Source organism: Halichoeres trimaculatus, unplaced genomic scaffold (genome assembly GCF_033239565.1).
Source record: "Halichoeres trimaculatus isolate MK-OKI-2021-1 unplaced genomic scaffold, fHalTri1.1 fHalTri1_scaffold_23, whole genome shotgun sequence".
Taxonomy (NCBI): Eukaryota; Metazoa; Chordata; class Actinopteri; order Labriformes; family Labridae; genus Halichoeres; species Halichoeres trimaculatus.
In genome coordinates, this window is record NW_027437201.1 from 3,722,642 (window position 1) to 3,735,496 (window position 12,855).

General features: G+C 39.8%; 1 protein-coding gene and 1 long non-coding RNA gene across 12 annotated transcripts in view; one reads left to right on the plus strand and one right to left on the minus strand.

Annotated features, from left to right (window-relative positions):
- Positions 1 to 12,855, minus strand: part of LOC141785562 (calcium-activated potassium channel subunit alpha-1a-like) — a 145,894-nt gene that overhangs the window by 71,412 nt on the left and 61,627 nt on the right. For all 11 annotated transcript variants that reach the window (XM_074663926.1, XM_074663922.1, XM_074663920.1 and 8 more), the window contains exon 3: positions 1,093 to 1,154. In XM_074663926.1, the coding sequence (XP_074520027.1) occupies positions 1,093 to 1,154 (62 nt within the window). The remainder of the gene's footprint in view (positions 1 to 1,092; positions 1,155 to 12,855) is intronic.
- Positions 1 to 12,855, plus strand: part of LOC141785563 (uncharacterized) — a 138,734-nt gene that overhangs the window by 64,828 nt on the left and 61,051 nt on the right. The gene's annotated exons all lie outside the window — the stretch shown is intronic.

Below are 12,855 nucleotides of genomic sequence, written 5' to 3' on the forward strand. Positions count from 1 at the left end.
GGTCATCCCTCATCAGGTGAAAAGGTATCACTCGCAGCTACAACTTCTGAGAAAAGGAGGCCACAGATGGCATTGCTGAGGATGTAACTCTACCTGAGCTTGTCCAGATAATGAAATGAGATCATGCTTGCAAACAACATCAGAGCTAGCCGAGCCCTCATCTGTTTGCGCCCTTATGAAATAATAACATAACCTGGATGTCAGATTACGCGCCCATTTTCTCCCCTCTGCTTTAACATGACACCCAGAGGAGGCTCCCTGCTGGCCTGATAAAAGCTTTCTCTCATATTTTTCTCTCTCCTCTCTTAATGGCACATCCTGTCCGAGCAGCAGCAGCAGCAGGCCGCAGTAACAGAATACTACACACTGGCTCATGGAGCTAAGAGGGTTTTCCGCTTCCTGGGCCTGATGAGCGATGGGGATTGTTTTGTACAGGAACTTTGGTCTTTCCTGCCTGTTTTATCGTCTGATCCTTTCATTACAGAGATTAAACAAAATTTCATCTGTGGGTAAACTGGTGCATTGTCTGCGGAGATCACGAACAAGCTCAGAACAGTTTACCTAGAAGAGGATTGGATGGAAATAACCAGAAAGTCCATCTTATCATATACTGTATATAGAGCAGGAAGCACTCATTGTAATGACGCCTGTATGTACAATGTGAGGATTTACAGGAGGCAGTTAAAGCTGAGGTCTCGGGGGCTAATCTGAATCACACATGTCTGAAATGTATACAATTTCTCATGAACCATTTTAATCTCTTTGACTGGAAACCACTGTGAAAGCAGTGGGATTTTAAGGATTTAGACTCCAATGAAAAAAAAATATTCAACACAGCACCACTGGCTCATTTCTGGGAGAGAAATTGAAAATGTTTTTTCTGAAATTACAAGCTGAAGGCCGAGGGACTCATGAAATAGAAAGAGCAGCACAGAAGAGAAGAGCTAGGGACAAACTGAAAACAACATTTCAGTTTCAGGTTTTATTTTTAGAAAGTGATAAATTAAGGTAGTGGCCTTTAGAATTTGTTGATTCTTTTCAAGTATTGTGCATGGAGCATGTAAAACAGGTTGAAACAAAACTAATACTTACTCAGAGGAATCTATGAAGTATATCACAAGGGCTCCAATGCTGAGCGCAAACACCAGCACCACCTGCAAAATAAGAACACACAAAAAAACACATTTACTCAACATTTTAAACCTCAACTGAATCTCCATCTCTCATTTTATTTTATTCAATAACTCAGCCCGGATACAGACGCACTCTCACAGAGGAAATTGGTTGGCAACGCTCCATGTGAACTCAGGAGCTGAAAACAGTAATTTACTCTTAATTCAAATTGACTGATTGAACGTGTGCTTTGAAACACAAACATGAAGCCAGAGACAGAGGTAGACCTGAGTGAAGCAGAATGAAAAATGTGAATCAAATTAAAAGTATGAATTAGGTTTATGTACAAAGTGGCAAAAAAGACAAGAAAGGAAACAAGTGAGACACAAAAATGTTGATAATTTTTTTTTTTTTAAACATTATGAGTGGGCAGGTTGTTACAAAATATATGACTCTGTATTGAAACTGATTAGGGATGGGACTTGATAAGATTTTGTCAATACCGATGCCCTTATCAATTCTGCTTATCGATTCCCTTATCAATTCCTGTTGTGAATTTTCTTGGTACAAAAAGTAGCTTTACAGGTTTTCTGTGTCAACGACATCTAATTGAGTTTGTTCTGTCAGTGGATAAAATGTAATTGGTCCCTGAGTCTGGATATTTCTGGGTATAATTATACTGAAAATTGCACACAATATGTGATGTACTGTGTTGTAATATACTAATGATTCAAGAAAGCCATCTAGTGTCTCAAAGTTGTTATAGCAATGGTTTAAGTTGTTTGGAACCTTTCCGTAGTTATGAAGTCAGCCATGAGCCTTTCAGTTGCCTGTTAGCTTTTGACTTTTGAAATTCTCAGTATTTTTTACAAAGAGTTCATGTGATATGTTTCTGTGATGAAAGCTGAAATTCTATTCTGAAGCTGAAGTTATACTGATGTATGCTAACTGCTAGCATATTAGTGCACTTTCCCAGCTTCAAGCTTGTGCTATTTCATTAAATAAGCTGATTTATACAATTTCAAATACTGAAAATGAATCTCCTGAGAGGGACTAATGTACATTTCTGTATGAAGCTCTAAGTTTTTCTGTAAAACCCCAAGCTGAAAATCCTGAATCAGAGTTTCCTTGGGAAAAATTATCTTTATTTATTAATATCATTATTAATATTATTATAATGAGAATGATAAGGGAATCGTTAAGCACAAAGGCTAACGATATCGATGGTTGAAATATTTCTTGACGTGGACAACAGGAACCGATTTTCGACTCCCATCCTTAAAGCTGATACATTTTGCCAGAGGAGGAGATGAAATGTGCAGCACGTCTAGAAATACTGAAAGTCAACGGACTAATCACAGGGTGCGATCGGCATTGTTTTGTTGCAGCTGATGCACTTTGGGCATGTAGGCTTCTGCCTTGGAAAAGAGCTGCACAGACCTACAGCGTAGGCTACAGAGAGGAGTATTGATAAGATTTCATTGATACCAATGCCCTTATCAATCAATTCCTCCTCCAACAATATTTTATTTAGTCTATAAGTGAATACATATGAAATTGGTCACTGGATCTGGATGTCTCTGGACATGAATAAATGATGCACATCTGAAATGATACGATACTGTTGAGTACCTGTACTCAATGGTACCAATTTTCTGTACTTTTTTGTGTTTATGTGGTAAGATACATCAATTAAATGTATATTTCTTTCAGCTTAACATATTTATTCATTAGTATGTAATCTTGCAAGGTTGTGTTCATGTCCAGCATAGAAAATCACCTACTCTTCCACTCTCTCACAGTCACAAGGATGCATTTAGGTACCTTAACATGGTACCTTTTGATTTTACATGAATCGGTACCTGGTACTTTTGACAGAATTTGGTCGGTACCTTAAAAAAGTACCTAATTTGGTACCCATCCCTTCTAAATAGGAAAGTAATTTTAAGAGGTTAGTTCAGGCAGTCTTAAAGAAAAACAACTGTTTTTTTCACATTTTCCAACAAGAAATTCACAAAATCACAAACTGCAAAGCCAAAAGGTAATCAAGGGGAATGAATTTACTTTCAGTCAGTGCTGAAAATGATGGAATGTTCAGGTATCCAGTGCTGCCACTTCCAACTGTAACCCCTTCACATCCCTGGACTTCTGATTAACTGCCAGTACCACTTCCTGTCCCCTCAGGGTCACAGTTTCCTTCTGCAATAGATGACACCACCTAGAATTGATTATCCAAAGTGCACTTTGTGACGCTCACTTTTATTTTTGTCAGGAACTAATGTCAAAGTAACGCAAACTCTAAGGTCCCTGAGGTGTAGGATAGAGGAGGAAAATGTTGGCCTGTCTCCAAAAGAGCACAAAGAGGACTCACATCATAGCAGAGCTGGATGAGGACACAGATCTGAATCCATTTAACTGAATACATTCATAACTTACTCCTTTTTCTCCTCAAACAGCTGCTATCCTCTCCTTTCTTTTTTGGTCTCTGTGGCCTTCAAAACAAACAGTGTTATCTTTAGGTATCCTTTACAAACTGCAGGAATTAAAGAACCAACACCTAAAGCACTGTTTGGAGCTCTTGGTTATACATTACAGCACATTTTCTTTGATGCGTCAACAATCTGTTAACATCACACTCAGTGTGACAGAACAGAGGAGCAAACGAACGTAATGTAAATGTGTTTAAGTAGTGCAACAGATGTTCAATGCATATCAAAGAACAATGACAGACCTTGATACATCCTGTAAGCCTGTCATAATTGTGTTATACAAACCAGAAAACAAAGAATCACAGTTTGGAACGGCAGTGTCAAAAAACAGACTCATCAATTACTGTACATTTGACAGTGTAAATAAATCCACAAGAGCTGGGCTCATCATGTAAATTGCCAGCAGAGGAGTAGGCGAGGTGACAGAACGTGGTTTCAGCTTTCACACACACATTCAGGGACGAATGCCGCGGCAGAGCCCGGAGCTCGTGTGGCCACCGTGGAGCAGCGAGATAATAAAAAAAGCAGGGTATTGCTTTTATTCTGTCACTCTGCCTTTCTGCAGGGGAGGAGATGAGCTGAATAAACCCAAGCCTGGAGTAAGAGGATGGAAGTTTGGAGCAGACTGGGAGAGGCAGGTTTCCAGGGTGATAAACATGAGATCTGGGGGTGTTAGTGAACAAAACAACTGCGTTCGATGACAGCTCTGACATCTAAGAATATATCGGATATAACTGCACAAATAGCTCAGCGTGGATATAAACACAGCAGTCATCAGCGTAGATAGATACTCTGGGGTCAGACAGAGCTGGAGGTGACCTCTCTGTCGTTTCCATCAGTGTTACCTGTAGGGGAAAACACTGTTCTCACCTGACCTGACACAACACGGCTGTCACAGAGAATCACGCTGTAAAACTCAAATGCGACTGCTGTCACGTCGTGTTTGTCAAAGCTGAGAAGACGGTAGATCATCAAAAACAGAAGACAGAGGACAGCGGTTTTTTTCAACACAAAGAACTGAAGCAAACAGAGATAGACTGATAGTCAGCCGGGGCGATTATTGGTGCAAATGTTCAACATTTTGAGGCATCAGTATCATCTTTTTTTTTTTAATCCTTCAGTCCATAAGAAACAATTTAAAACTGTTTTTTTTTTGGCTCTAATACAGCCGCTTTTCTGTCTATGGTCATTACTCTGTCTCTAGCGTCGTCCCACCAACAGCACCATCTGATTGGAAAACTTTTTCCTGGCTATTAAAAATGATAAGACATTATTTAAACTGCAGATATTCAGGAGCTGCTTTTTTGCTGCTAGTTACTGATTTCCTGCAGTTTCTCCCTGTGTACACTACGGGGGCCCTAGATGGTCAAAACACTCAAACTCAGTCATGTGAAAACTAAACAGAAAAATTATGCAACTGCACAACATGCCTGTTAAAGGCAGCACAAACTCAGTTTAGTCCAGTTTTATTCCACGGACCACATTGAGGTGAAGGCTTATTACTGCCCGAAATGTAACTACTTTATTGCATTTTTTCAAATTACATTTCAGGCTCATCACTTTTGTTATATTATCAACCAGTAGTGAACTTTCAGGCCTTATTACATTATTTTTATTACATTTTGGGCCAGTTGTCACATTTTTGGTTGCTGGTACATTTCAGGCTCCAACAATGCTTATTAGCTTTGAGCATAACGTTAGCTACCAGTCCACTTTCTCCTCCTCTGTAGCAATGGGAATATTGACACTGGCAACTCTCTGCACATTTTGTTTTTGTTTGAACTTAAAACAAAGATAAATGAAAGATAAAATATTTAAGTAATATTGAAATTTAGAAAACCTTGTTTCCTGCAGAAACTTTTGGAAGCTTTTTATTTTTTCCAATTTTCATCTAATTTTATAAGACATGCTGCTGAGCCTGCTGAAAGGCTTTTAAACAAAATTACGTATTGGGGTTTGTTTAATTTATAATTTTGACGCCATTATTTCTACTTGTACTGCCAATAAATACCTAAGCCAAACTTCAGTTATCAGCCTAAACTGTGTGGACCTCCCAACCCCACCCCTCTTTATCTTAAAAACACAAAAATAACTAATTTAGCCTTTTCTTATGACAAAGTTCGCAGCCATGCCGAGATTGAAAACTACTTTAAATGTATTAGACTAGCTGATGCACATGTCATATTTTTATACTAAATTTATAGAACAACCTGCTGCAAAAAAAAAAAAAAAAAAAACACACACAACAGACTTTTAAATCACATCTTAAAACTCATATGAAACTCAGCATGAGAGTTGTGTGATCCGTGTCCTTTTATGTCTTATATGCCAGTGTTTCCCAACCCTGGTCCTGGGGACCCCCTGCCCTGCATGTTTTAGATGTTACCCCACTCCAACACACCTGATTCAAATGAATGGCTCGTGATCAGGCCCGAGCAGAGCTTGATGATGAGCTGATCATTTGAATCAGGTGTGCTGGAGTCGGGAACATAAAAAACATGCAGGGCAGGGGGGCCGAGGACCAGGGTTGGGAAACACTGTTTTATGGTCTTAACCCCTTTATTTTTATGACTCTTATTTGTTTCTATGTGTTATTTTAAATCACTTTATTTGTTTTATTGATGTTCATATTTGTTTTTTTACTGTGCAGTACTAGGGCTGAACAATTAACCAATTTCAAACCAACATGCAATGTAATAGAATGCAATTTTCAAATCGCAAAGGCTGCAATTAGAAAACCAATAAAGTTTCATGCACAAAGGCCTGACGGGAATACTGTAACTTGTATTTGTTCTTCCTTAAAACCAGCAAAAGTCAAAATGCTGTTTTTTTCTGGCAAAAAAAATCCTGTGAGCTACAAAGATCCATCCAGTTGAATGACTGTAACTGGCAGAGTTATACCCCTTGATCTCTTTACTCTGTATGGTTTGTTACTCTCACTGACAGCTAGAGGTCAGTAAAATTTTCTTTTTCATTTAAGAAATGCAAAAAAGACTTGTTGACAGTATCTTTTGTTGTGTTAGTCATTCTATAGAATAACTTAAAACTTGTCTTAAGTGAACAATGCAGAAGATAAACGTCCCCCCCCAAAAATCGTATGCTAAATCGCAATCACAATATTGGTCTAAAAAATCACAATTAGATTATTTTACAAAATAATTCAGCCCTATGCAATACTTTGGTAAACTTATTGTCTTTAAAATGTGCCGTATAAATGGAGTGGATTGGAATGGATTGGATAAAATCATACACTGGGATGTAAAATTTACACACACACACACCACAGAATTTTAGTATATTTCAAAACTGTAAAAGTTTGATGTCGTGGATAAATCAATATTATCTCCTCTGTAAACTGCTTCCTGCCTGTCAATCCGCTCATGACTGATTAGATGGTGATTTTATTATGTTCATGCTTTAAACTGAAATTGAACAACAGCAAGCAGCTGCTGCTGTGAAGAAGTCCGATGTGCAGCTCCTTTAAATGACAAGCGCGACTGTTAGTCACGTGACGAGCAGCCAAGGTGGCTAAAATATTTTGCCGCCTTGGCTGCTGTCCGCTTTCTCAGGCGTGCTTGCCGCTTTTGCCTCTTTTGCCTCTTTTGGAGTGAACGCACAGTTATGTGCGCACATAAGGGCAGAATTCTTCCGTGCACAATGTTAAAGGCTGAGAATTGGTTGGTTAATGGTTTCAACCACAATATGATCCTTCGACAAGAGTGAGTTTTAGTCACAGGCAATTTTGGTCGAGCAAAATTGGTACGGAGCCCCATACAGCTTCATTTACACATGAAACATCTGAAAAAAAATCAAAATAGTTTTGAAGGCATAGCAGCTTTTTTTATGGTGTGGCAGTGCGACACGGTCATTTACATGTAGCAGAAACCCTGGTCTCCTTGACAACTAATAATCGTTATCAGTATCAGCCCTCAAAAACCATATCAATCTATCTCTAAAGCAAGCTCTTAAATCTGAGGTTCACACATGTGCACACAACATACACATTTGCAAAAGCAGTTTCTGCAAAACAGTTTTTCTTGCTCAATATCAGGCATAAATGTTGTGTGTCCTCAAGCAGCTCTGTGATACTGTTATAAAAACCATGTCCTCATTTTCCCTTTTGAAAGCTGCTCTGTGAGAGGAACAGAGAAGGACAGGCCGCTTTCTGCAGACACCAGAACAAATGTTTTACACCCTGAAATACACTCCGAGGTTCTCTGCGACTCTACCTGGCTTTCATCTATTTAGCAATGACACAATGGCCATCCTGAACAAGAAGCCAACGGGCATCCATAATGAATGAGCTCAGCCTAATTCATTTCCATGATGTGAAATCGTATTGTCAACCTCCAACCACTGATGGCTCTGTAATGACAGAAAGCACCCGCATGCATTTTTAATCCACCCTGCTTCTTTGAAAGCCAAGAAATCAGTTTTAGCCTCTGACTGTCCCCGTTAAGAAACTGGAAACAATGAGTGCAACCTTAGAGATGTTAATGTGGACAGCAGAGAGAGTCAGCCATGGCAGTGGTTATAACACAGTCTGCCACAAAGACAGAGCAATCAGCGCTGGGTTTATCAATGAGGCGACATCAGCGGTGCCAGGGTTCATCATTCAGCTCAGTCAATGGATAATGATGCAGCACATCTGTATCTTCAGCCAGATTCAGCTATTTGGAGACAGATGGCAACGCCCACAAGGGGGCTTAATGCAAATGGACTCGCAAAGAGAATGATCACTTTATGAGTCCCACCAAGCGAGCTGCCAAGGCGGCCTCGCTGCAGTTTGCATAATTTAAAGCAAATGTATGAAATGGAAAAGCTATGAAGCAAAAAAAGTAAAAGCAATCATTATCACTAGGAGTAAACTCATGAAAGCAAGATAAACATTAAAAAGAAATTAACCAGGTTTCCAGCTCTTAGTCTTAAAGTAGTAAATATCATCAACAGTATTTTTTGGAAATTAAAAAAAAGAGAGAAAACTGTTATGAATGCTTTATCTTTATTTTTTGGAAGGAGTCATTTGAAATCTTCAAGTAAACAACACATCCTGATATCACTGCTGATCACTCCTCTCGTGAAGAGTATGTCATGGCCGTGCAGAGAGCACTCACAGGTCTCGAGCATTCAGGACCTGCAAACAGCAGAGGGCCCACTCATGCTCCTCCACTCCTCTTCCCGGGGAGTGACTCACCATTAAACAACATGAAATCCTGCCAAAGAAAGGGGAAGTTCACTTTGGCAGGGGAAAAAAAAACACTTTCAGTAGTGGGAGTGAGCTGAGTGCCCAAGGTGGTGTTACCCTTGCTGATGTTCACTTTGTTATTGAGGTAAAGACACGGAGGTTGACTTAAAGGGAAATTGTTGTTTTCATTTTAGAAAACAAGGAAACAAATACATGAGTGTCAATAATGTAGTGGAAAAATTACTCAGTGGGAGGTGGTGCTTCGCTGCGAGATGTTTCAGTATCTAAAAACAGGATTCAGAGGAACCAGGGGTCGGGTTGTCCCTCCGAGCACTGTGGTCACAGTGGGATCAGATCTCTCATTGGTGGGATGCCAGAGTTCCATGTGTGCTGTCAACTGAAAGTCTTTGTCTCAGCAAACTCATCCAATGTCCTGCCTCTTTTCTCAAAATCCAAGTCTTCACCTGAGTCCTTGACCTGGTGTTCCTCAAGGGTCACTGCTTGAACCACAGCACTTTTCATGGAAACACAAGGCTGCTTTTCAAAATTAACTGACCTTGAATTCCTGGCTGGTCATCCATCTGTCCTGAAGCGTCTCTTAGACTGATAAAACATTGGCGTGATGGCAGAGGAAAAATACAGAACAGGACAAAAGAAGAAGATAAAAGCGTCTATAAGCTGAGTCTGGTATATGATTTGCTACAGCTTTGGACCAGATTTCCCTCTTCAGACTTCTTTCTCAGAGCTCAAAATCATGTTTCTAAAGAGATGCGTGGAGTGAAGCTTGGTTCAGAATGTCTTTTGTTGTGATCAATCAAAATTCTTTTCCTGGGGTGAGAAATTGATTTGTTCAGGTCACGAATCCGAGGCGGCAACTGCTAAAGTCAAAAAACAGAATTCCCTCCACGATTGAACAGGGCAAAGCTATGAAAAATGTAAAACTACTGAACTTTACACAGAAATAATTACAGAATCATTCAATAGATGTGTTTTTAAGTGAATTCCAGACAGGCTTAGTCAAGCTGTCAATGCCTGATGTGACTTGGAAGGTGAAAGACTTGCTCCAAAACATTTCACAATAACAAGACAGTTTATCCTTCACCAAGGGTGCCAACAGCAAATTAGCATGTTTACAACAACTGCCATAAACGTGATCGACGGCAGGTCTGACAAACAGAGGCTAAGTGGACGTTTGAGACAGTTACAGAGTCGTTACTCTTGAACTCTTCCTCGTCTGCGGCTGACAGAACACATGCAAGGACATCTGTGACCCGTGATGCAGCTCCAGCTCTCAGATCTATTTCTGTTATTGTTTTCATATTTACTCTGGAGAACGACGACTGGCTGCTAAAGTGAACTCTGTAAACTTTGTGTGACCTTTCGGTGCACAGAGGGCCTTTGTTAGGCCTGGAGCAGAGCTACACCCCGATGGTTAGAAGAATAATAATCCTTATTATGCTGCTAGATTTCAGCAGATGATTGTCAATCACAGTTATTACCCTGTTGTTGTGGGTAAATTGTTATATAAGGCTCTTGAACTACGGCGGCTATCAACAATGGATCAAAGCCTTTGCATAATATAAAAACTGTTGCTCATAATATCAAATGCAAGTTTATAAAAAAAAAAAATCTGCAGTTCTCTCTAGGGTTGCAAAATTCAAGGTATTTTCAAAGTTAGAAACTGTCTCATGGGAACGTTTGGAAATTAACAGTCAATTTCAAGGAATTTGTAGGGAATTTGTATTAACTGCATTTACTTGGTTGGATATGTAAAAATACACCAATCACTTTGGTTGATCATAAGCAGACATGAATGCAATTACATCTAATGCAATATTATTAAATAACATTATATATGATTTTTTAGGGAATTTCTGGACAACAAAACATAAATAAAAAAACACAAATAATGTTTTATTACCAAGCTAAAACTCCCATGGGGATTTTTATGAAACTTTTTTTTAAATCAACCGGACATTTTCCACCCCTTTGCATCACTATGCTATTTTCCATCTTTAAAGCTCCTGTGAATAACCCATACTTGATGTTGATTTTGGCGCCTCCTGTGGACAAGCTAGTTGTTCTAATCTCTACACTGGTTTTGTCCTGTACTTTTATAAGTTGTTTTTCTTTATTAGAATTTTTTTTTTTTTTTGCTGTCTCTAATCCGTCAGATGTCACACATTGAGAACAGTACTGTGGAAAATGTTTTGGCAGTATGGCGCTCCATCTGACACCTACCCCACGGCAGTCATTAAAATAAACAAAATAAAAATCCTCCATTATTATTTGAATCTGATTTATTCTCCGTAAAGAGTGAACCATACCAATTTGAGGCTATTTTAAAACCAGTTCAGAACCCCTCACAGGAGCTTTAAGATATATGTTTGTTCAATTAAGAAGTTTAGCTCTGTTTCCACCAGGCAGTTCAGTTCAGTGTGTCTCCGTATGGCATGCATTTTCTGGTGTATCTGTTGACTAATCCCAGGACAGGTCCCCAAATTACCAACCCGTACCATCCCACTTTTTGGTTCCCTTGTGTTGGGGTGCCAGACATACTGATCCAACCGCAGATGGTGGAGTGAGACACACTGCAGTCTGTTGATTGGTGGAAAGAATGGTCACTTTTACTGTGCGACAGCAGCTGCTGTATTTCTTCTTACCACATGGCAGTCACATGAGAGACAAATTGTGGACATCGTCCATCGTTGCTCTTAGTTTACTGTGTCACTTTTTTCTTTGTTGACGCTGTGTTGCGCTGCTATTACATTTATGTAGACATTTAAGACTGTAGACTACATTTAGACTGTAGACATTTATGTTGCTAGGCGCCGCACTGTTGGCTATGGCTGCCTTTCGCAGCAGCTCTCTCTACTTTGTCAGCTTCTTGTAATTTTTTTCATCTCTTTTTCATCATCTTTGTATTTGGAGTGGATCATTACTTTGTATGGTCCATTGTTGGTCATGGACACCAAACTTTTTGTGGCTTCATTGATATTTTTACTATTTCTTCTCCTGTATTTGTCTGGAGATCCTACATGTAACCATGGCTGCATTGTTTACATGTGAACTCAGCTGTTAGCAGCCTCTAGCATGTCAATGCTAACTGGTGTAAGGCCTGATGTTTCCCCACAAGGTGAAGAGAAGGAGGTGAGGACGACGTGCTGGTTCTCAGGTGTGAGCTAAGAAGTGACGACATGGACCTGTCCTTCCATCCATCGTTATTGGGAACGTAAGATCTATCTCCAATAACATGGACGAGCTAGCTGTACTAACCCAGCAAGAGAGGGAATGCCAGAAGGCAGAGTAGCATCATGCTATTCACAGACATGGCTAACAGAGCTAACATCAGACACAAACGCCACATTGGAAGAGCTTCACCTGCTGTGAGCAGACAGGATCCAGGAGACAGAGACTGAACAGACTGCTGAAGAAGCTCAGTCCTGGACCCTGTGGAGGTGGAGGCTGGCTGAACTGTCATCATCTATTTTCTTATTAACCTTTTTGCATTTTCTATACACTTTCTTACTTTTGTTTACTAAATTGCTGCTGTGACTTAAATTTCGTTGTACTTGTTACAATGACAATAAAGTTCTATTCTATTCTATTCTGTTCTATGTAGCTGAAACAGCTACCTGCTTACATGCTGCCTACCAAGAAGGGCACTTTTGGAAACCCAAACAGGATCAGATACTGATCCAACCTCTACCAAACTGTACTGATCCAAACCAGACTGTTTGGTGGAAACAGTGCTTTTGATGCAAGGCAAGATGGATCAATGATGTCATGTTGTTTACCCCAAACTCCAACAATGATCAGAGCCTGTACGAATTGTAGCCTCAGAGTTGTGCATTCAGAGATGATCTTCTCCGACCTTGGATTTAGTGAGTAGTTCTTTGAGTTACTGCTGCCTTTCTATCATCTTAAACCAGTATGGCCACTCACCTCTGACCTCTGGTGTCAACGAGGCCCAGAGAGCAGCTGCTCACTGTGTGTCTTTCTACAATTCTTTACAATTTACGCTTCCATTTCGCAGAAGCTTTTGTTTCTTTTGAGATGATACTCTTT